The sequence below is a fragment of the Myxocyprinus asiaticus genome, chromosome 10 (assembly GCF_019703515.2).
Source record: "Myxocyprinus asiaticus isolate MX2 ecotype Aquarium Trade chromosome 10, UBuf_Myxa_2, whole genome shotgun sequence".
Classification (NCBI taxonomy): domain Eukaryota; kingdom Metazoa; phylum Chordata; class Actinopteri; order Cypriniformes; family Catostomidae; genus Myxocyprinus; species Myxocyprinus asiaticus.
The window spans coordinates 44,732,063-44,758,226 of NC_059353.1; the positions used below are offsets into that span (position 1 = coordinate 44,732,063).

The 26,164-nt window shown below is 38.2% G+C and overlaps 1 protein-coding gene across 4 annotated transcripts in view; it reads right to left on the bottom strand.

Annotated features, from left to right (window-relative positions):
- LOC127447372 (histone deacetylase 4-like) overlaps window positions 1–26,164 on the bottom strand; it is a 293,038-nt gene that overhangs the window by 103,401 nt on the left and 163,473 nt on the right. For 3 of the 4 annotated variants that reach the window (XM_051709199.1, XM_051709201.1, XM_051709202.1), the window contains 4 exons: window positions 10,042–10,286; window positions 5,164–5,314; window positions 3,956–4,076; window positions 672–790 (listed from right to left, as the gene is read on the bottom strand). In XM_051709199.1, the coding sequence (XP_051565159.1) occupies window positions 672–790; window positions 3,956–4,076; window positions 5,164–5,314; window positions 10,042–10,286 (636 nt within the window). The remainder of the gene's footprint in view (window positions 1–671; window positions 791–3,955; window positions 4,077–5,163; window positions 5,315–10,041; window positions 10,287–26,164) is intronic. The other variant, XM_051709200.1, reaches the window with a different exon arrangement.

Here is a 26,164-nt window from a genome sequence, read left to right on the forward strand (position 1 = left end):
TTTTATAAAATTACAAGCTTCACATTTCTGACTTTAAGACCTCCAAAAATTGGCCCCATTAGATTTTAGTTTTATTTATTTATTTTTATTTTTATTTTAAGTAGTCGAAAATAGTTTTAAAATAGTGGTAATCAATATTATGTCAGAAATGCTGTCGAATGAGCTTGTATTTAAGCCGGAATATTCCTTTAATTGCAATTTCTCGACTATGAAATAGTTTACAACTGTACGCAACAAGGGAAAAAAAAAAAAAATCAATACATAAAAGTCCATTATTTTTTAGAAATGTATTAATTTCCATGACTTTTCCAGTCAAAAATGGAAATTAACATTTTAAAATGCCCTTTAAAACAAAACAAAAATCCCATGACAGTGGGAACCCTGAAGAGAGTTATCCTTAAGTGTTTCCATTCATCTCAATAGCTGGCACATTTTCTGTGATCAATTGCTACCAGCCCTGTCATGGTGACTGCTCCACATTTAGCTAGAATTGAAAATAAATATATTAAACGTGCAAATGTGAGGAAAAAAAATCTGCATTTTACACAGCAAAAACTGAGACTTTCCAACTGCCAATGGAAGCAAAGTTCATAGAGTTTGTTGGGTTCCAGATTTTTTGGTATGTAAATATCTGCAACCTCAGTTAGAACACTGAGTGGAGAATGCTTTACCAGTCTTGCGGAGCGGGAAGTCATCTTTGGGGTCGTACATTCCCAGCACCGGGTGGTTGTAAGTGGAAATCCCTGTTTGAGGTGGCGAGCTCTGGTCCAGTGAACTATGCTGGGTTTTCCTGTGGAATAAATCACAACATGTAAATAAGAACAAGCACAAGCACACGATACCAGTCAAAAGTTTGGACTCACCTCCTACTGATTATTAATTTGTAGTATTTTCCACATTTAAGAAAAATAGTAAAGTCATCAAAACTATAAAATAACACAAATTAAGTATGAGTATCTTTGTCTAGATTCCAGCTCTGCACCCTCTGGACATTCTCTCAAGCCACTTCATGAGGTGCAACCTAAAAATTATTTTTGAAGGAGTTCCCATGTATGCTGGACACTTGTTGGCTGCTCTTCCTTCTTGCATCCTTCTGTTTACCAACAAACAAGCTTGAGTACTACATACGTGCTTCCAAACATGACAAATAACGACAAGTTGCCTCGGCAAAATCAAAGGGATTATATCCTCTTAAAGTGAGAAAACAACAGTGATTTGTGCTGCACTGGGGCATTGGAGTTCTGCCGGCATCATCACAGACCCAAGAATTTAATCTGCCTATCTTCAGCCCATCTCAAACAGGCAGCAGCGCCAAGAGCTACACTGACCTATTTACAGTATATACCATGTGCCAACTACAGAAATGACCAACCCCAGTGCAAATGTTATAATTATTTAAATAAACTGTTGCTGGTAGTGTGGTGAATTCTCATTTTGTTCACCTGTCAACTTTAATCATTGTGTAGCTGCGGTGGGTAAATCGTATTTATTTATTTTTGAGAAAAACAAAGGAGCAAACTTGAGTGAACATGAAAATAAAAGCACTGCTTTTATGAATGTGTTCTTCTACAATCTAGTCAAGAAAGATCTGTATCTGCTGCTTTGTTGATTCAATCTGAGGGTATATGCATAGTGTGACACCCACAGCTGCCACCCCCCGCGTTAGGCGCGTTTTGAGCAGAGATGAGCGGGCGTTTTCAATTCATTCCAATGGTAGTTAAGTGAGTTGAGATGGGTCCAGCTCCTCTACCAAGGAGAAACAAGTGTGGTTCGAGCCGCCGTTGGGACATCGCCTCCATTTGACATCAAGGTGGGCGTCCATCACGGATCGGCCCTATCACCACTACTTTTCATCCTATGCATGGATACGGTGACGAGTGACATCCAAACGCCGCATTCATGGACTCTACGCCGATGATGTTGCGCTGGCAGATGAAACTCGGCTGGAACTCAAACAGAAGACGCGGATCTGGGACGAACGCCTGGCCAGTTTCAGACTTTGGCTAAACATCACGAAGACAGAATACCTTGAGTGCGGAGACCAAGTGGACAGATTGATCACAGTTCGCAGTCAAAACCTCAATAAAGTCATCACCTTCAAGAATCTCGGTTCGCATGTCTCAGCGGATGGAGAATCACTCCATGACGCCCGCCATCACGTCAATGTGGCCTGGATGAAGTGCCGCCAGGTCACTGCAGCCCTGTTTCACCACAAGTTCCCCCTGCGCCTTTAGTCAAAAATCTACAAATCAGTCATCTTGCCAGTCGCACTTTATGGAGCTGAATGCTGGGCAGCCACAAAGAAGCACGAAGCAGCGCTCAACACCATGGAAATGCGCATGCTCAGGTGGATGATTAGGACTAACAAGGATGGACCGAGTTGCCAACAACGATGTACGGAAGACACTCGGCGTGGCCTCAATCGAGGACAAGACGCGAGAGGCCTGACTGCAGTGGTATGGACATGTAGTCAGAAGCCACAAGGCCTCTGTGGTTAAGACAGCGATGAGACTAGACCTGGCTGGCTAGCGACCAAAAGGTCGACTAAAGAAAAGGTGGATGGATACCATCAAAGATATGCGTGCCATCAAAATAAACTTGGAAGTTGCACTAGATCGGAAAAAGTGGCAAGCTGCACGCAAAATAACGGACCCTGTACCATGGCAGGAACATAGTTTGGAAGAAGAATAAGGGAGTTGAGCGCCACGCTATCGAGGTGGATTGTGGGACTGACAGTGATGCGGAGAAAGCATTGATAGCGGTCAAGTGTAAAATAACTAAGAAATGCGTTAGGCGGCAGCCAATAACTATGAGCTGAAAGCAGTGACGTCTGTCATAAGCGTTTTAAAATCTGACAATAATGCTGAAATTTCTGCTGGATTCAGTCCTTTAATCACATTATTATGTTTATTCAACTTCAAACGATGACTGTGGCTGGGTAAGCAAGTGTATTAAATCAACACTATTTGTATATTTTGAGAAGGATATAGCTGCAGGCAGAGCTCCAAAAAGGGGGGGAGCTCCAAACCAACAGCAAAGATATAGGGAGCCCCTAACATAACGCTTTCATTAACCCTAACCATGAGTGAACGTGACGTCCCCTTTTGGAGTTGGCGCAACCCCCTTTAGGAGTAACCATGCCCCAATCTGGAGTAACCCCGCCCTCTTTTGGTGATTCCACCCACATTTGGAGATCTCCAGCCAGCAGCTATACCTACTTGGATTTCTTCCACCCCAGTGGACACGTACCATAAAGGCACAGACACAATTACCTTTGCACAGCGAAATTCCACGAGCGATGTGACACCTCCATAAAACGAATTGCCAAGCAGCCTCTTTTTAATGCTGCAGTTTATACTCTTGGAGAGAGAAGTTAAAAAGAAACTTGCAGCTAAAATTATATCCTTGTCCACTGTGAATATTCAGTGTAGCGGTGTACGAAGCACCGCCCACACAGAGGTCACTGCCAAACCAAGCAACTTCCTACTAGTCAACACGGCGAATTCGCCTGTTAAAATTCACCAAATTTGAACTCCACATGAAATCAGATAGGGGAAATTCTTCACCGCCGGAAGTACATTGTGCAAAATTAACGATCGCACAGATTCCCGTTGAGATGACTGTAAATGTGACCGTGCCTTAAGTATTTTAAGGAATATTATGGGATTATTACAAGGTTAGCTCTATTGACATAATTTGTGGCATACTGTTTAATACCGCAACTCATTTTTGGTATAAAAAGTAAAGATCGCTGTTACAGTAACTCATTTACAATGGAAGTACATGGGTCCAGGAAGAAAACATTAAAATACACGGTTTCAGAAGTACAGCCAGAAGACTTAAACGTTATGCATGTTAGCACAAGACTAATGTAATAGAATTGCTAACTGACCGTGTAAAGTTATATCCAATATATCCAAAAATATAATGGTCAATGACTAGCTGTGATACTCACCCGTACCAGTAGCGTGGGTCGTTAGGCAAGCAGTGGTTGAGGCTCCTCTGGGCCAGTGCTTTCTTCTTATTCAGGACAAACTCCTGCAACCTCATCTTCACCTCAGTACTCGCCACAGCGCCTGTCAATCACAACCAGGGTGGGAAATTGAATTTTCTGCCCACCAGACACAATTTTACCAGCCACTTTTAAATCAAATGTATATATTAGCCCTATATAGACAACTTTTATGATACTTCTATGCTGTTTTTTTTGTTGTTGTTGTTTTTTTTTTCCAGTCCTCATTCACTTTCGTTATATGGAAAAGAGAGAGCAAAGTATATTAGTCAAAAATTCACCTTTTATATTCCAAAAGAAAGTCAGATAGGTTTGGAACGAGTAATTAATGACAGAATTTTCATTTAAGACTGAACTATTCCTTTACTGTCACTAGCTATGTGAAAATGAGCTAGATTTTTTATAAAGCTTCAGCTTTAATGCATTTGTGACAGTCGATTTCTAGACACTGTAATTTGTCGTGCAGTAATTTCTCTTTCTAAATGGCCTTAAATGTCTTAATAGTCTCTTCAGCGCGAGACACAGAAGATCGAAATCTCTCCAATTGCTCACGACTACAAAAGCTGACACTTGTTTCCCGGTGTCAATAAACAACTATTCCACCTGAGCCCAACACGGCATGGATATCTCTTTACATCCAAGAGAAATCGTTTCTTTATTCTGTCCTAAATAGAGAGGAAAGTCTTTCAAGACAATTCCACAGAGACTGGTTAAACAAAGATGTCTTTTATCTATCTATTGTTCTCTCTCTAAAAGAAACGCATCAGGCAGATAAATTCTCACAGCTTTATCTTCAATTACCACCTTTCCCATCACCTGTAAACAAGTCCCAAGAGGCCGTCGCTGGATTACATACACATCTGTGCCGCCAGACAACACACGACTCCTCGCACGCAACAGGTGACCAGTGTGTCAACGACAATGGTGAGGGATAAAAATAGACTGACAGGAACATTCTAGAGAAGAATATACTCTCTGCACCCTTTTAGAGAATAGATAGAAGCTTAGAACCGACAACTAAAGACCATTTCACACCAAAAGGGATGCATATATGTTGTCAGCAAATGTCATCATATGGACAGAATTTCCATTTTTCAGGTGAACTCTTCCATTAATAAATGTAAGTCTCAAATGTAAACGAGGACACTCACTCTCTTGGCCACGCTCTTTGTTCTTGAGTAGTTGAAGCTTCTGTTCCCGCTGTTGTTTCTCCAGCTCTTGTTCCTGGCGATGTCTCTCCAACTTCCGCTGGTGCTCCAGAAGCTCCTGCTGATGTTTCAGGGCCAGAAGATCCTGTTGATGCTGAGGAGAAAAAACAAATGCAACATTATTTAAACTGGCAAGTTAATTCACTGGACCTTTTCTTCAATTGTCTTACAGTATATCTGAAATGTCATCTTCAAAAATGACCGTATTTGCAATGCCAGGTAAACATATGAGAATATATCAACATTTTGTGTACTACGAGTTTTAATGGATGTTGTTTACTGAAGTCTTGTCAAGACCAATTAACCAGAGCTTATACAGTTGAATAAATGGCAAGATCTATCACTTTGATTTTGAATGTTTGATGGTTACTCATGATACAAATAAAAAAATAATAATCTTGATGTAACATTTCTGCCATAAAACAGTGATCAAATATGGAAGCTGAAGTCTTGGATCTTTCTAATGATATATAGTTTGTCAAGATTAAAGAAATGTTTAGGGTTCAGTACAAGTTGAGCTCAATCGAAAGCATTTGTGGTATAATGCGGATTATCGCTAAACATAATTCTACTTGTCCCTCGGTTATTTTTTTAAAAAAAGTAGAAAAATAAATGCAGTTAAAGTAATGCCAATTCATAAATGTTAAAATACAAAGTTTCAAAAGTCAAAAAAAAAAAAAAAACATCTAGTAAAGCTTATGTTTAAAACAAAAGAGAAATATTTGCTAATCAGAAAAGAAAAATAAACCTATTTCAAGATTAAGTACGTGTTACATTACACAATTTTGCTTCCCAAGTAAAGTTATATTCTTTTAAGGATGTATAGATATTTATATTGGGGGAAAAAAATACTGAATAAGAAAATTATTTTTTGTAGTGTAGTTGCAGCCATATCATTCAGGAAATATTTCAAAAGGACGTACACAAATATTGATGATTCTTACAAAATTTCCTGGTCCCATTTTACTACAAAATCAAAAGAAACAGGTAAGAACTTATATATAGAAACTGAAGCCTATTTTTAGATCCATTATGGTTTTTTACATTAATTTATTTCAGAATCAGAATGAGCTTTATTGCCAAGTATGCTTACACATACAAGTATTTTTTCTTGGTGACAGGAGCTTCCAGTGTACAACAATACAAAAACAGCAGCAAGACATAGATAATAATAAAAAATAGAAAATAGTTATACACATACGTACATACACACACAGACACACACATACATACATACACACATACACATATAGGGCAGTGGTGGCTCAGCGGTTAAGGCTCTGGGTTACTGATCAGAAGGTCGGGGGTTCAAGCCCCAGCACCGCCAAGATGCCACTGTTGGGCCCTTGAGCAAGGCCCTTGACCCTATCTGCTCCAGGGGCGCCGTATCATGGCTGACCCTGCACTCTGACCCCAGCCTAGCTGGGATATGTGAAAAAAGAAGAATTTCACTGTATATGTGCAAATGTATAATGTGATAAATAAAGAAAATTATTATTAAATTATTAATTACACATGGGTAGTGCATTTATTATTTTCGTGACAGTTAAGCACATTTTTTATGATTATAGTTTCTATTCAAGACAATTATAGGCAATTTAACAGATACCAGGTTGCACTCAGAAATACAACATAGAAAAGGAGAAAAATTTGTAAATAAATAAAGTAACAAAATTGCACATGCAAAGAAGATTAAAAACAAACCAACCATAGCAGCAAATTATTCTAAATGATCAAATAATTAAATCAACAAATTAAAATAATTATTCTGAAGCTGGGGCTTTATCACTCCAATTGCTAACAGAATGTGTTTTAGCCCCACTGATCCTTGCAGTGCTGCATTCTAAACAGACTATATTGTAAAATGAGGACAACCAGAGTCATTCCATGTTCCCCCAACAACAGAAAAAAAGATCATTATGCTATTCTCATTACTGCAACGTGAAAAAATGCAATACACTATTTGAATGATTAATTATTTATTAGTGCTCTCAGTCAATTTTAGACCACTTTAATCGCGATTAATCACAGTTTTTCATAGTTAATCGTGATTAATCGCAGATTTAGAAAGTGCTGAAATTTAACTCTAAAAGTACTTCTTTTCCTGTCAAAATGCATTTATTTCCTTCTTAGGAAAGAAAACAAAACAATATGTAACAATATAATGCTTTATTAACATTTTACAAACAAAGCCTTCCACAGTACAAAGATAAAAATGCACTAATATAGCACAGATTCAAGTAAAATTCAACATTTTCCCAAAGGTTGACTAATTGAAAGTACTAGTCCCCTCATAGGTTGCATATTCATTGCAATGGGCATTAAATATCTTAAACTCTCATCCTTCACAATATTAATCAGCCAGCAAACTGTAGCTATCTGCTTTGTTACAGCAATCGTGAAGCCGTATTCATGATTCGCGTCAGGGCGGCAGCACCAGCATCAAGCGCTGTTTTGAACGCAACATGAAAAGCGCTTGGAGACAAAAATGTCCCATTCAGCGTTTTGGTGACAGTTAAGACTTGGTGTGCTTCTGTGGTAAATATCATACGCCTTATATAGGCTGAAAATAAAAGTGATTTGATTTGATTTTGATTTGATTTGAAAAATACTTGATTTCTGTCACAAATTCCATCTAGATTTTTTGTACAACAAATAGCGTTAAGAGCTCCTTTCCCCATCACTTTATCTCTGACACTGAATCACTGCTGTGTGTGTTTGTGATGTGTTCATTGTCTTAACGCAAAATATAATGGAATTTTAGTTTTTCGTTTATTGATTTGGGGGTCAATATGACCAGGAAATTTACTGGACTGGTTTCATGAGAACCACCCATATATCTTTCCTAAAAAGTTAACAAACAGCTCCAAGCAAGTCCAGAACCTGTATGCCACACTAATGACTAGAAAATTAAACCGAGAATATGTTTAATTGGAAAAGACTGAAAAGGAAACTGCTCTTTTGTGATCTATGCAGTTTGCTGTGTTAAATGCAAAACTGCAAAAACATCCAATCTATTCTCTTCTGTCTCTCATCAGCAAGGTGTCACAGTGAAAGCACAGCATCCATCAAACCCCGAAAATTACACGTTGGCCATTTAATGCTGAGATTAGCTCTGCCTGCAGTCCATGAGGCTATTTATAGCACGCTGAGGGCTGCTGTGCTCCCATTGGCTAGAAAACCTGAGGTCTGCTGAGCTCACAGGCTCCTGGTGTTTCCCAAGGACAGAGTTCCATAGTGATTGCAGACACCCTTCACCCAACCGCAAGAGTCCATCCTCATTCCCTGCTGCAGTCACCAGCTTTACAATGAGACCTCAGTATGAAAGCCAATGACAGCAGTGCTTGCCTCAGGAAACCAAAACCACACAGACGCAACTGAGGCCCATTTACAAACTGCTCTGCATCACTCTCTCCAACAAACATTAAATGTCCAAACAAACTTAATTCCTCACAATCTGTACGAATAAATAGAAAATTGAAGACAGAGGCATGGGAAACCCTAAAGGAAGGGAGGAACGGAGAAGAGAATAGCTTAAGATATAGTTTAGAGGATTAGTTCACTCAAAATGAAAATTGATGTCATTATATATTCACCCTCATGTTGTTTCAACCCTGTATGCTGTTATTTTTTACTGTGGAACACAAAAGAAGAGAACAAATGGCGTTTGTTATTTACGCCAAATTTGGCATGTTTCTGAAGTCCTTACAACTTTTGTTGTCCATTTCAAAACGTTCACGGTGGGAAAGATTATCAGTGATTATTACATGGCCCTCCGGAATACTCAATTCTGTTTGGCCAATCACACCATGCAGCTGTCTGATATTTCTGAATAATGACTGCGCATCCAGGGATAAAGTCACCAATCATCCGGGTATTGCGAGTCATCTTTCTTACTACTCGTATAAATCTGCGATCTCACAAGTTAATAAAATCATTTCAACGCAAATCAATATTTCATGTTCATTTATTTATTGGGTCAGAAGTCGTGTAATAAGCAGGATACTGAGCAGTCAGATGGTCATTTTCGCAATAAATTTACAATCTTACAGTACTCCGGAGGTGGAATTCAATCTCTTTTTTATCACTTAATAACGTAATTTCAATGCAAATTGATATTTTATGTCTATATAACAATTTATTTGGTAGGTAGCTGTGTAATAAGTGTGATAATGAGCAGTCAGATTATTTATTAGTTATTTTCACACACACACACACACACACACACACACACACACACACACACATAAAAACAAAAACAGCAGGACTCCAACGCAAACTGTTGGTGATACTAAGCTGTTTCTAGAGATTACGCAATCTCTTTCTTCTCACATAACAATTTCAATGCAAATCAATATTTTATGTCCATGTTTTTTGGTAGGTAGCTGTGCAATAAAACAGGATTATGTACAGTCATATGATCTTTATTGCAAAATAAACCCATTCAGGGTTATATAACAGCTCCACACCGGGGTCTGCGATCTGTGACCCTGCCGGAGTTTATTTTGCAATAATTGTACAAAATCCCTTAAATAACAGTCTGTTCCTCACACAAAGATATTGTATAGCTTCAGAAGACTTGGAAAATAGCACATGAATCATGTTGACTACTTTTATGGTGCTTTCTGGCCTTTTATGGTGCATTTTGGCCTTTGTCCTAGTGAGGGTGAGTAAATAAATGGCAGAATTCTCATTTTTGAGTGAACTATCCCTTTAAGAGCAGACAGAAACAGACAGATGCTGTAAAGCTCCTGACAGGAAGACAAGCAAAGATGAATGCTCAAGGCTCGGGGAGCGATGAGTCAGCGACGTTCGCATCACCTTGACATGCTCCTGCAGCTGCACTTCATGCTGGCGCGAGAGCTGATCGTGCTGCCGCTGAAACTCTGCGATGAGGAGCTGCCTCTGGATCTGCTGTTTCTGCTTGAGCGCAAGCAGTTCCTGTTGCAGCTGCTGCTCGCGTTGAGCCGGGTCCGCCGGGGCCAGAGCAAACTGGTGATCCACGCGCAGGTCCATGGGGATGGCAGAGGGGGGAACTTGCAGTGGCAGAGCCGCACTCACATCAACTGTGGAAAAAGAGAGGAAGAGAATTAGTGAATAACTGAGAAAATCTGTGGTTTTAGAGAGAGATTAAAAGGGTGATATCGTGGAAAATAGGATTTTTCTTGCTTTTTTTTAAGAAGTTCAATCAACTATTCTCCATCACAACCGTTATCTATCTATCCATCCATCCATCCATTATTTGGTGCAAGAAATCTTAACAAGCCTATAACATTACATGTGCTCTTCAGGCACAAAAATAAAATAAATATGCTCAGATAACGAGAAATTTGGATATCTCAAGGTCCCTTTAAAAATAATAATAAAAAAAAAATAATTAAATGTGGTTCGTTCTCAGTGGGGTGCGTGGGGAGTTGAGCGTGGTTGCCGCTACGTCTCCGTGGCAACGCGCTCAACAAGCCACGTGATAAGATGTGTGGGTTGACGGTCTCAGATGCGGAGGCAACTGGGATTCGTCCTCCGCCACCCAGACTGAGGCGAATCACTACGCGACCACGAGGACTTAAAAAGCACATTGGGAATTGGGCATTCCAAATTGGGAGAAAAAAAACAACAAAGATAACGGGAATTGAATATATTAAAAGGCCCCTTTAAGAAGATTGTAATTTATATATATATAAAATAAATAAATAAATAAAAATTGCAAATGGCAATAACTACTTTACTCACTTATTTTTTGGAACCTGCATAATAAATTACTAATGTAGGACCCAGTCAAGTTTAGAATAATAATTCAATATGGAATTGTAATTTTTATGTTGAGGATTAGATTTGTTTTATACAATTATACACTCACTGAGCACTTTATTAGGAACACTATTGTCCTAATAAATTGCCAAATGTGGTCTTCTGCTGTTATAGCCCATCCACCTCAAGGTTTGACATGTTGTGCATTCTGAGATGCTATTCTGCTCACTACAATTGTACAGAGTGGTTATCTGAGTTACTGTAGCCTTTCTGTCAGCTCAAACCATTCTGGTCATTCTCCGTGGACCTCTCTCATCAACAAGACGTTTACATCCGCAGAACTGCCGCTCACTGGATGTTTTTGGTTTTTGACATCACTCTGAGGAAACTCTAGAGACTGATGTGCATGATCAGCAGTTACAGAAATACTCCAACCAGCCCGTCTGGCACCAATAATTACTGTTGAAATCACGGAAATCAATGACAGTAAGTAGCAATTTTCAAAACAAAAATAACTTTCTTTTACACATCCCTAAAATAATGTGCATACACAGAGTACAGTACTGCCACTGCATCATATCAGTCATCAAATCAATAGTGAAAAAGAATCGCCATGTTCCTGGAACAGATCTTGGCAAGATTCACGACCAGCGAACATGGCCACTGAGTGCAGGATGCGACCTGGCTTGTTGCATCCACTTCAACCATGTATTGTTGTCTGTTTGTCTGTCTGTCTCTCTCTCTCTCTCTCTCTCTCTCTCTCATAAGAGATAAATGTGAAGAAAACAAAGAAACTGAGCAATTATATTCCTCAGTAAGAATGCTTCTGTTGAGAGTTTCAGTGGCTTTATGACCTTGAGTGTGCTCATGAACCAAAACGGCTTTGGGTTAAATGAGCAATGAAATTCAGCACAAGTAAAACAAGTAGGACATCATCACATCACAATAATTGGTATTTTATATCAGTTTTTACAGCATGTAATTAGAATAGGCAGAAAAGAGATGTATAATTTGCTTATTCAAGTTTTCCTGGAAGTCTGGAAACCAGAATATTGTCAACACATCAACAGAAACTAGTGCTGGGCATTATGACAGTAAATAAAGTCCATCAGCTGGTAGAGATTTTTCTATACCGCTTACCGCGTAATAAATATACAGTACTGTGCAAAAGTTTTAGGCACTTGTGAAAAATGTTGCATACTGAGGATGTCTTCAAAAATAATGCCATAAATAGCTTTCATTTACCAACTAATGTCAAACAAAATCCAGTAAACATAAAAAAGCTAAATCAATATTTGGTGTGACCGCCTTTGCCTTCAAAATAGCACCAATTCTCTTGGTTCTTGGTTGGCCGATAAGATGTTCCAAGTTTCTTGTAGAATTTGCCACAGTTCTTCCATCTATTTAGGCTGTCTCTATTGCTTCTGTCTCTTCATGTAATCCCAGACTGACTCAATGTTCAGTGGAGTGCTCTGTGGGGGCCATGCCATCTGTTGCAGGGCTCCCTGTTCTTCTATCCTATTATATTCCCAAAAGGAATGTACGGGAGTCTAAAATTTACAGTATATTTCCAATTGACACACTAAAGCTGAAAATATAAATAATCATCTTTAGACAAATGTTTTTGTGAAATACCTTAAGTGCCTAAAACTTTTGCACAATTCTGTATATGTGTGGCTAACAATGCATATAACTGCACATGACAGCAATAAAGAAACTTAGACAAATGCAAAAATAATGTGCAAGATAATGTATATTACTGTTGTAGAGTAATGCTGCATTGATATTTGCAGCTAATAATAATGCAACAAGTTGCAGCAAATTTTGAATATATTTTAAAAAATAGAATTCAAACTGGGACACATGGTGTGTGCAAATCGGTTATGCTAAAATGTCTTCAAATACTCATTTATTCAGAATATTTTTATGTTTTAGTATATTCGTTTTACGGTTTTTGTTTAATTCAAGTGTTACATAATGCAACATATCATTCATCTGTTATGAAAATGTAATCTTTTGTTTTGCATCCAAGTTTCTACTGAGTCCCTTAGGCTTAGAGGATAGGGAAAAATTAAATGTTTTTAAATTGTTTTGTGTTCCCTAAGTTTAAAATAAAAATGTAAATAATCATGATTAAGTACTTTTCCTTTGTAAACTTTTTAGTTCACTAGATTATCCAAAAGTAGGCATAACCACATTGTTATTTAATATATACAGCATTTTTGTTGAATTGCCAGAAGAAAACAAAAACAACTATATTGTGATATACCATTACTGTAATATAAAATCAATCACTCATAGCATGATACTAAGATTTTGGTAATACTACCAACCCCTACCATAATCTGTGGAGAATGAGAGCTGGTGAGTTTGACTTTCTGTATCTTGCTGGCTCTTTTGTCAGGCTCAAACTAGGCCAAGGTGAACATAGCAGAGATGCGGTCTGCAATAAATAGCCTCTGACACCATACTACGTCTGGAAATGCTAGCGTGGGACTTCTCCACGAGTGCAAGGCCTTAATAAATAGGACAGGATGGCGGGAGAACACTGACCACATTCATACTTGAAGTTTTAGCTCCGCTCACGGTACGTCATGATACCCAAAATGCCACGAGTTCAAGGATGCCCCTTTTACCTCACAACAGACCAAACAAAAGCGCTAGCAAAAGCCCTGCAGCCACACAAAGGCCAGAGTCTAAAGGCTATTTGATATCAAGAAATAAAAATGTCCCTTTCATCCAGACCAAATCACTTCATAAAATGATATTTGTGACGCAAATCCTGGTTCACAAAGAAGCTGTTGACGCCCAGCCCCTAGAACTGACCACTATGCTCTTTGGCAGCATGCACTCAGTTGGACAGGAAACAGTCAATGAGTGAACTACTTCCTCTACATTTGCTTTGCATAAATAAGCGATAAGAGTGATGTTTTTCGGTGCCTTTGCTGACAAGAGACAGGCAAAACATATTTACATTCGGCGTCCAAACAAAGCCCACTTGGCCAAACACAAACAACTATTAACAGTAATTAACATGCCAGTGAACGCCACACAGCACTAGCAAACAAAACGTAACTCTAATTGAATAAATAAATACCACTTTGAATGTCTCTCAAAAAATACCAAGAAAGACAAATTTTGCTCAGAGTGTTACACTCTCTTAATAATCAATAATGCTGTCTACTCTGCACAATAAAAATATTATTTACACCACGCTATGCCTTGTTGATTATAATGGGAGAGTTTTAGTTCGTTTCGATGTCCGTTTGCAGTGTAAATCGAGTGTTAAACCATCTACAGTGCGAGTGAGTGATTTGGCATTGCATTCATACACACAACAGAGTTGTCTGTCATTAGTTACAATGCTCAACCACTGCATAAAAACACACTGTAAATAGACAATTTTGACAGAATGGGAGTAGACCAGATGATATGCTGTAATCTATGCTTTTTATGATTATTTAAAGGAATATTATGGGTTCAACACAAGTTTAGCACAATCAACAGCATTAGTGGCATAATGTTGATTACCATAAAATCATTTCAAATTGTCCCTTGCGGTTATAGTAAGGCACTTATATTGGAGTAAATGGGGACAGTCCATAAATGTTAAAATACACTCAAAATGTGAACATTATCCACGTTAACATTATTTTAGCGTGATAAAGTGTTACAGTGTTTACCAGATTACAGGGTTAGCCGGCGCAACGTCGTCATGACAACAAAGTTGTAATACTGTATATAACTTTACAAAGATAAGGTTAGTAAATGATTTTAGCACACTAAAATCATGTTAACACATATAATGTTTATGTTTAATGGCTATACTTTTGAAACAGTGTGTATTTTTTGTTTGTGAACTGGCCCCATTCACTTCCATTTTAAGTGCCGGACTGCAATCAATATTTGCTTTTTTATTTATTTATTTATTTTTAAATAAACAAGGGACAAGTAAAAAAAATAATAAAAATTGCGGTAATCAACATTATGCCACAAATGCTGCCGATTGAGTTTAGCTTGTATGGAACTCAGAACATTCCTTTAATCGCGGCAACCATATTTGTAACATTTATTCTCACCTGCCTGTCTGAATGTCTGCGCTGACCAACTGGCCCCTACCTTCACACAGATCTTCAATAGATCACTGGAGCAGTGTGAAGTTCCCTGCTGCTTAAAATGCTCCACCATCATTCCGGTCCCCAAAAACCCAAAATCACAGGACTTAATGACTACAGACCTGTTGCCCTCACGTCTGTGGTCATGAAGTCATTTGAGAGACTGGTTTTGGCCTACCTGAAGGACATCACTGGACCCCTGCTAGACCCCCTTCAGTTTGATTACCGTGCAAACAGGTCTGTGGATGATGCTGCTGTCAACATGGGACTGCATTATATCCTGCAACACCTCGAACAGACCTGGGACTTATGCAAGGATCCTATTTGTGGACTTCAGTTCAGCCTTCAATACCATCATGCCTGATCTTCTCTCAACCAAACTGACCCAGCTCTCCGTGCCAACCACAATCTGTCGGTGGATCAAAAGCTTTCTGACAGATAGGCAGTAACTAATGAGACTGGGGGAAAAAAATTACATCCGGGACCCTCACTATTGGTGCTCCTCAGGGATGTGTTCTCTCTCCACTGCTCTTCTCCCTGTACACAAATGACTGCACTGCAAAGGACCCCTCTATCATGATCCTGAAGTATGCAGACGACACCACGGTCACTGGCTTCATCTGCGATGGTGACGAGTCTGCATACAGATGGGAGGTTGAACAGCTGGCTGTCTGGTGCGGTCACAACAACCTTGAGCTGAATGTGCTCAAAACAGTGGAGATGAAAGAGGACTTCAGGAGAAATGTCTATTTATACTCTTACCTTGTTTTATATTCTGTGTCTCACTGTAATGTTCTGTGTGCACTTGCTTGTTTCTCCTATTACCAAACAAAATTCCTTGTGTACGTGAGCACACATGGCATTAAAGCTCATTCTGATTCTGAAATCGCAGTTATTTATTTAATTAATTGCACAGCCCTAAAGCTATTTTGAACTTGACTTGACCGCAAGGGTTGCGGGCGGCATTTCTCTTTCTTTTCCCCATCTGTGAGAGCTGTGAACCAACCAGCCCTGTCCCCAAATCCAAAAAGTCACCCTGGCTCAAGCTAAGCACTCTAAAATCTATCCCGTCGGCAATTCAGCACGGAGGGTGTGTGGATATAGAATCAGCCTTCCCTTTCAGTAAACTTCAGATGCAGTTTGTTTACTAGGGTAATTATTTCAGGCAGGGAGGATTAGGTAACATTTGCGTTTGGAGTTTGCAAACCAATGGCTGGGGCTAATCCCAGTCTTTGCTGTGCTCTCCAAGGATAGTCGCTTGGCAAACACTTAGGAAGACTGTTAAGACATTAATAACGGCCATGGCCTGGCGTGTTATAGTTAGGGAGCATGTTGGGGACATTTATTTGCATGTTGTATATCTTCCCCATTAGAATGATGCAATATAAGGGTAACCCTGCAACACTAGTTCTGCAAAAAGGGATTTGCTGGCAAGCAGAGTCAACATGCACACTAACGTGCCATGCACCCAAGCAATCTACAGCATGGACTGATGGAGATTGACTCGCCAAGTCCATGAATACAGCGGTCAATCCTTACACCATGTACCTTGTGAAGAGTGATGCATCCTGGGACAGCGAGCCCTCTGCACTAATATCCATCAGCAATGCATCACATTTAAGTCAGTCGCAGGAAACGAGTGCAGGTGCAGTCCTGGAGAGGGCATGCGCAGACGCATCTAATGCAGCAATACGATCCTGCCTAAAACAATAGCATACAGATCGACAATGCTCACTAAAACCTGACAGAACTTACAGGCAGGTGCAAATGAAATCTGCAGAATTCCGCAGCAAGCTCTGCATTTTATTGCATAATTCCACAGAATTGAAAGGTGTCATTCACAAAGTCCTGTACATCCTCCGATTCTCGTGTGTTTGTATAAATCTTAAATATTTTGGCTAATTTAATGCTGCTTTAAGCTACCAGTAAAAGTGTAGTTCTTTCAGATCTGCTTTCAACATACCATTTTAAATCCATTCCACAAAGATCTGCAGATTTTCTTCTAAAATCAGTGCAGAAAATGCTAAGTATACCCTAGCATTTATAGGCAGAACTTTTTCCGAACGCTTTTAGTGAACGATGAAATTAATCATCTGATTCATTTTTTATTTTTTATTTTTTTAATCAGGGTTCCCACATATTTCGACTAATGAATTTCCAGTTCTTTGTGATTACTGGATAAGGATTTAAATTATATAATTTAATTAAAAATATTTCTATATTTAAAAATATCACAAACAGCAACTTCTAGCCGCTTAAAGACTTTAAACTGAACATAACTAGAAAAATGTATATTCACTATAGAAATTTCAATTACTTTTCCATTACATTTTAGAATTGTAATAATTTCCATGACTTTTCCAGGCCTGGGAAAGTCAACACCATTTAAACATTTCCAGATATTTCCAGGTTTTTCATGACTGTGGGAGCCCTGGAACATTTTACACTTTCATGTCATCTAGTAGCATTGAACTTGGTGCGAATAGGCCTTAAAACACAAGACAGTGACAACAAATTAAACTTTAAAATACAAAAACGAATAAAAATGAATAAATGAATAAAAATCTGATCTTTTCCATTACTTTCCCCTAAACCGCACACAAGAGGCCACAGTGTGGCTCCGGGCCCTTGGCCAATCACCTCCCTCTACAGGCCAGCGTCCACGGCTGACCCCTTGACCCATGTTGGTATTCCGAGGTATGAGGAAGCATCAGAGCTGCGTGCTCAATGCGTCAGCAGAGCCCCGGTTTTTCGCAGGCCATGCTCATAGGAATAAAGGAGCGTTTGTTCTGTCTCATAGATACTGGCCATACTGACGATCACAGACCAGCGTCCAGAGCAGGGTGGACAATCCGGAATTACCAACTTCAGAGTAAGATGAGAGGAGGCCATTATAGTAATGCCTTGATTAGTCAAGCCATGGAACCAAGATATGAGAGGCACTATCTAAAAATCAAAACGATTTTGCTTAGATATTCTGAATCAGGTATTCACATGACACAGACTTTTGATTAATACAGGCGCATGCCAGCTGTCGTGTTTGGATTTCAAGAAAAATTTACATTGCCTTAATTGGGATATGAAAATCATTTCCATAATCATAATATTTCATATTAAATCGACCACATTTCAGACAATTTTCAGAAACTTCCCTTGGCTAAAATGTTTTATTTTGTTAATAATTTTTCTGAAGACAAATAAACATAAATGTTGATCAAAGCCAAAACTTTAAATGCCATGGCTCAATATTTATTCAGTAAATGAGGAATAGGGTCAAAATTAAACATTTTGCCTATGATTTTACAGCAAAACTACAGTTACAAAATAACCATAGAAAGGTGGCAGCATCATTATTTTGTTTTTACACAGAGATAGGTAGGTCTTTTACTAGAATCAGTTGACTTCAGCACCCCTTTTTGCATCATATACCAAAAGTGTGAGTCAGTGTTTCCTACAGAACTCAGGGCTTGCAGCAGCAGGAAATTTTTGGCATGAAATATGATGATTTACTACTATACACCACAACTGTCAAACAAACGGTCAAAATATCGTATAGATTGGAAAGTTCTCGAGTAGAATACAACAAACATTGTGTCGCTCATATGCCAAATATGTATTGAGTAAAAGTCCTGAGAAAAAAGGACAGAGTTTATAAGCTGTAAAAAAAAAAAAAAAAAATGTGTCACGTTTTCGCTTTAAGAATTTGTTTATTTTTTTATTCCACGATGCGGAAAACACGGATGGAATCGTGGAATCCAGTTATAAAAACAGAATTAACTATTACATGTGGAATGTTACGGAATTTGACATATTTGGGATAAAATAATGTATTAATGCTCAATTAATCAAATTAAAATCACAATATGTCCTAGTATGATGATCAAACCACAAAGGCTGAGATTGAATTAAATAAATATGCAGTCTGAATGTACTGTGTACTTACAATGCGCTCATACACTGATAACACCTCATCATAAGCATAAGCATCACGTGCCTTCTGTGATGTAATAGGTTACAGACAGCAGAGTGCGCATTAAGCTTGAAGTGTGCAGCACATGCAGACTATATACTTACATAATTAAATCACAGCCTTTTTTAATTTAATAAGCACATTTAAGCCATATTGTGAATGCCTTATACAGAAGTGTGAAGCTGTCATCAAAAACATACCAACTCAAATGCTAGGGATGCACCGATAACTTTTTCTCTTACAATCTGATTCCGATATCGGAAATCTCAGTATCGGCCGATAATGATCCCTAGCCGATACCAGTGTTGTTTTTTTGCATAATCAGTTTAGAATATCTTTACATTATTGTGTGGAACTAATTGGGAGTACTCTTTAATATGTAAAGAAACACAAACCTCTCACTACACATTTTCAATATAAATGTATAGCTTATAGGGGTGGGGGAAAAAAATTTTCAGCGATGCGTAGAGATTCACACTCAAACGATTCTGAATCAATTCTCAAAAGAATTAGAATCAATTCTGAGTTCAGTTTAAACCACGGCAGAGCAGTGGTGTGCGCCAAAGACAGATCTAGAAAAAAGGACGCGAGTTAAGTGCATACGCTAAAGTCAAGTGCACAAAAACGACTGTTTGCAGACCAGCTGTATCAAACACATGACCATTTGTGCCCGAATGAAACGACGATCATGAAATTCTTTCACAAACCCACGCACATAGCAACGGGAGAGTTTATTTGTGATAACATGCCAACAAACAACATGAAAGACGAGCTCGCACCCATTATTGCACTGATTTGCACACAACGGGGAAAAACATAGAAGAAAATAATGACGAGGCAGCGGTTCGGGAGATGTTGGTGATGTTTTCAATTATTATTATTTTTTTTATGCCTTTCTCTACTCTGGCACGCTCTCCATTTGAATGGCTTTTGCTTTATTGCCGGTCACTCGCTTGTCAGGACAGTGCGCACACCGGATGATAAAGGTTTGAAATCCATAGTAGCTTTTGTGACAGGGTCGTGCGATCTTCTACTCGCAGAGCAAACAGATGGAACAGTGCATACGAGACGCTTGATACATTTCTGATGCAACAAACTGCGCTATTTAAACCGCTTTACTATCACCTGTGCAGGTGAGGAGAGGAGAAGCTGACAGCTGCACTCTCATAGAAGCACATTTATCTATCATCCTGGACCAGCAACTTCCAGTTGTGGTTAAAAATTAAAATGAATAGCATGGCATAGATTAATTTTAAATAATAATTAAATACTATTAAATGATTTACAATGCTTAAACAAAAATAAGTAAAATAATATAATCCGTTGAAGTAATAGTATTCAGTGTGTTTTGACGGAGAATCAATATTTTTTTTTCTTGTGCTTTTAAGAGATTTTTTTATAAAGTTTATAAACTGAAAAACTGAGATACTCTTTTAAACTATAGAACCATTTATTTAATCATGTGGATGTTCCATGTTTTGTTCACAGCTCATACTGAATGTAAAAGGCCAGTTTATGTAATGTGACTCATTCTGATTTTTTTAAAACAGCTGTTAAATAAAAAGCTGAAAAAAAATAAGAGTAAAAAATACATTTTGAAGAAACTGAAAAAAGAAAGAAATTGAAGGACAAGATGCATTGTGTTGCATCGAGAATTGTTTTATAATCAAATCGTTACCCTTTGAATCGTAATCGAATCGTAAGGCCAGTGAAGATTCACACCTCTAATAGCTTATTAAGAAACACTTTATTATTAACTAGTATACTCGATTATGTAGCAGCAAAATTAACAGTAATTTCAGTCTTCAAGTCTTCAAGTTTTTTTTTTTGTTTTTTTTTATGTGTTTGGAACCCATTCAACTTAATCATTGTTATAAATTGTAAACAAATACTAATGATGACAATAATAATAATAACAATAAATTGTTTTTAATATTATTATTATTGACTTTTAATTTTAATTTTAAATACAACAGTAATATATTTAAATCGTGCACTTTTTAAACCCTCACGCTTTTATTTTGACATTCTAAACTCTCCAGGAAGTCCTGTATGTGTCTGTTTGTAGGCAAGTTCACAGTAGTTTAATTCGCTTCTTATTCAAATTCTGGTAAAATGCTCCTCCAGTGCCGTTTCTAAATGCATATTATAAGTGAACAGAACTATTGAGCATCTACTTCTGAGATGCTGTTCTTGAGTAGCGCTCAAATATTGCGCACCGCTGTGAAGGCTAAAAACAGCTGTGAGTGCAACACCAGCCTGTGCGTGAGTTTGTGTCAACAGAGCAGCACCATTCACTAACGCGCTGGCGCTGCGCATACTATATATTTACTTATTAAACACAGCCTTTTGTGATTCACAGAGCTATCGCACATCTTCAAGTGGCTTTGAATAAAATGTACGAGTCATATGAACTGCTTTAATGGAGTTTTTATGGTTCTTTTATGTCATTTTTGGAGCTTGACAGTAACGAACATGACTAACACACAGTATCGGACATCTAAAAGCTTCAGTATCGGAGCTGATACCTATCCTGGTTTCGGATCGGTGCATCCCTAGCTTCATTCGGCTTTCCACCGGCAAGAGAAATATACTACTACTTCATTCGGCAAGAGAAATATACTACTACTGCATTGTAAAATGAAATAATCAATGTAGTAATAAACACTAATAATAATTACATTATATTTAAGCAATATCTCACAAGCAAGAATGCTTTTATTAAAAAAAAAAAAAAAAAAAAGTAACTCCAATAATGTGTTTTGGATTGCGATGAGGATCCGTATTGAAGCGCTTAATTTGAAAAAAAAAATAATATAATGGTATTTTGAAAAATAATTGTTTTGTTTTTAATTTGATTAAAATTCAATTTATTCAATTTAGTTAGACTTATTTTTATTTTTTTGACACTGCACTGCAACGTTTAATGAAACTTAAAAACAGGGAATACAGAAAAAAAAAAAAAAACCCGGAAAACATGGAATTTGTAAAAAAAATTAAAACTGATTTCATAGGGCCTTAATGACCCAATATGATTTCGATAATTTTGATTAATCTGAATTTTTATGTGCATGAAAACATGGTCATGGAAAGAGAAGAGAAAATGGAGTAAAGGAGAAAGAAAGTGTTATGACTGAGATTTTACCATTCCAAATAGCAAGAACTATAAATACCCCTGGGTAAGCCATCTTATCCATAAACATTGACTACAAATGGCATGACTCACTTGTTTTCCTATTTCCCCTGAGGCACTATGCAAGAATGCTCATAAATATGTCCATTTGTTGGCAGGTTACTGTTGCACAATAACTGATCAATGCAAGCATGTGAATGAATGTCCATTCATACTGAGCAGAATGAATAGACTGCATTAAAACATAAAATGAAATGTAAAGCATTTATACATCATAGTATAAATGATACAAAAGAAAAAAGATGATGACAGATTACTAATTACTCTTATAAATTAATGAGACACGAATGAGGATCACTTTTGAGAATGGTGGGAATTACATGTGAAAATGTGCATAAATGTCAATCTAAAAATAATGTCAAGAGACAGAGAGAGAGAGAGAGAGAGAGAGAGAGAGAGAGAGAGATGTGGTCTCAGCCATATTCAGTTTTCCACCTTTTCAGCCTTTAAATAAAATGAGACACCAAGTCGCTTATGAGGTCATTATGACATTAGTGGGGTTGCCGTGGTATCGGTGTGTATGTTTACCAGTCGGGTGGTTCTAATGACCCCTGAATGCAGCAGCTCCTGAACATTAAATCCACACAGGCTACAAGCCAAACCCCGTCAGCAAGAGGAGCATTTTTTTTTTTTTTAAAGTCACTTTAAGAATAAACAGCCACTTAAGTTAAAGCCATATACACTCAGCCCTTCCACATAGCTGTCCTCACTTGGCACTGACCACACATCTGGCCTTGTACAGTAATGAGAAAATCATAATTCAACCAACAGGATGCAGCTCCCATTAAGGTTCAGATACTGAAACATGTTTGTACACTATTAGTCTTAACAGATACATCGCTACTGAAATCAATAGATGCTCTTACCATCCCCTGGCTCATGCTATGAACTGTAAGACAATTTTCTTTTCACTGGAAGACAATGTCAAAAAGCATTTTTCTTAACAATAGGTTACAAAATAGGGCCTGAAATAGAGCTGCACAATTCATTGGACAATTACAGCTGCCACAATGTTCTATTTACCATGTGTTTCTGCAGTGGTTGAGCATTGCAACCAATCACAGACAAGTCTTGTGCTCACTTCTGTTTATAATTGAATCAACATTTGAAAAAAAAAATTTCATGCTTCCAAGGCCATGTTCACACATTCAAACGCATCTTTTTCTCTACGTTTTGGCCTTCCGTCCACACTGAGATGGCATTTCTGACAGCAAAACAGACCTTTTCGAAAACGCTCTCCCATGTGGATAAATTTGAAAACGCCATCTTCGCGTTGTAGTGTGGATGGGGAAGACGGAGATATCTGAAAACGATGACGCAACGTAGCGGCATTAATGTGCCTGTTATTCACTTTGTGAGCATTGTTTTTTTTACCCCAATTTGGAATGCCCAATTCCCAGTGCGCTCTAAGTCCTCGTGGTGGCGTAGTGACTCGCCTCAATCCGGGTGGCGGAGGACAAATCTCAGTTGTCTCCACGTCTGAGACCGTCAACCCGCGCATCTTAATACGTGGCTTGTTGAGCGTGTTACCACGGAGACATAGCGCATGTGGAGGCTTTACGCCACCCACCGCGACATCCACGCACAACTCACCACGCGCCCAACCAAGAGCGAACCACATTACTGTGACCACAAGGAGGTTACCCCATGTGACTCTACCCTCCCTAGCAACCGGGCCAATTTGGTTGCTTAGGAGACCTGGCTGGAGTCACTCAGCACACGCTGAGATTCGAACTTGCGAACTCCAGGGGTGGTAGTCAGCATCAATACTCGCTGAGCTACCCAGGCCCCCATTTTGTGAGCATTGTTAAAGATAAATGTTACTTTGTACAACCTTCACATCGCATTCCTTCACAGACGATGCAAAGTTTACTCGGAATTGCTGTCCGGCGACAAAACACGAGGACAATGGCTTTTCAGCCCATACATGGAACGGTGATTTTTTGCAAGAGCATTAAGGGGATTTAAGTGTTTTCATACATTTTACTGTGGATGAGCAAATTTTGGAAAACGCATCAAAACGGCAGTGTGAACAGAGCGTTTCGAAATCAAAAATGGCATTTTCAAATGCATCCGGATTTATCTGGATGTAGCGAGAGCAACTGTGAAGTTGACCATGTGGGTACTGTTTTGTTTACTGATAAACCAGCTATAAAGTGATTCAGAAACTTCTGTTTTTGTTCTCAGCTTGTTTTGGAAGTGTAGCTTATATAAAAATATGCCATGCAGATGATCCACCCAAAAAAAGAATTTTCATGTAAATTGTACTAATCAAAATTAATCATGATTACAATATCAATGGAAATAATCATCAATTAAGATTTGTCATAAATGCGCAGCCCTTGCCTGAAACAGGCGGCAACAGGGTTCTGTGCAAACTTTGGGACACAGCAAAACATTATGTTTTGGTTTATTAAAATTAGTTTTTAATAAATATTTTTACATATATATTTTAAAAAATATTATATAAATTCAAAAGATGTCAAACATATGATATTGTTGTATTGTTGTATGATTGTTGGATACAATCAAAAATGTCAAGACGTCTAATCACCATTTTAAGAGGGACTACGGACATTTGATACATTTAAAACTAGTTACTTTTCATGTTAGATTAATTCAATTTTCTATCAAATTACCTAAAATATCTAATAGTTATTAGTAAAAAATTAAAGTGTTAATAAATTATATATATCAGTACTGTGCAAAAGTTTTAGGCACTTGTGAAAAATGTTGCATAGTGAGGATGTCTTCAAAAATAATGAAATAAATAGTTTTCATTTATCACTTAATGTCATACAAAGTCCAGTAAATATAAAAAGGCTAAATCAATATTCGGTGTGACCACCTTTGCCTTTAAAACAGCACCAATTCTCCTAGATACACCTGGACACAGATTTTCTTGGTTGTTGGCAGATAGGATGTTCCAAGCTTCTTGGAGAATTCACCACAGTTCTTCTATCTATTTAGGCTGTCTCAATTTCTTCTGTTTCTTTATGTAATCACAGACTGACACGATGTTCAGTGGGGGGCTTTATGGGGGCCATGACATCTGTTGCAGGGATCCCTGTTCTTCTATTCTAATCTTTTCTATTTGCAAAAACATTTTATATTTCCTTTTGACACACTAAAGCTGAAGATATAAATAACCATCTTAAGACAAATGCTTTTGTGAAACATCTTATGTGCCTAAGACTTTTGCACAGTACTGTGTATATATATATATATATATATATATATATATATATATATATATATATATAATTATAATAAAAGTAATGGGTGTTTCCTATTCATGGAAAATGACAAAAATAAATAAATAAATACATTTTTGACCTGAAGCTCCAAGTACTATCTAAAAGCTCTGCTAACTTGTCCACCTCGACGAATGGGGCTCCACTCACAGGCCTTGAAATGTATTCCATTACTTCAAGTGCAGAGAAAACCACTGGACACTGGCACCCACGCTTTAATCGGAGGCTTGGGATGAATACACAATTACAGCCTCTCATGTTGGGAGTGCACAGTAATCACAGCTTAAAGAGATGTGCATAGAGATGCACTGTCAAAAGAGAAGCCAAGAGGCCTGACCGCTATCAGAGGCGTGTCCACTGAATCTCACGGCATCGTCAACTTCACCGATCCACTTAGAGGCAGCCAACAGCGAGCCAAAACAAACAAAGAGTGCATGCTATGAATGTGTAGACACGCAATCCCAACAAATGCGTCAACTTGAACGCTGTCCTTCATACCGTACCCATTTCTGAAAGTGGGGGCCCCTAAAAAGCTCAAATGGCAATCAAACATGACGTGTTTACAGTAAACATAGGCTAATGTATAGCCTATCTCACAAACGCTGCCATCAGCAATTACCCAAGTTAGCGGACCACAGTAAAGATGGGATTATATAAACCCACT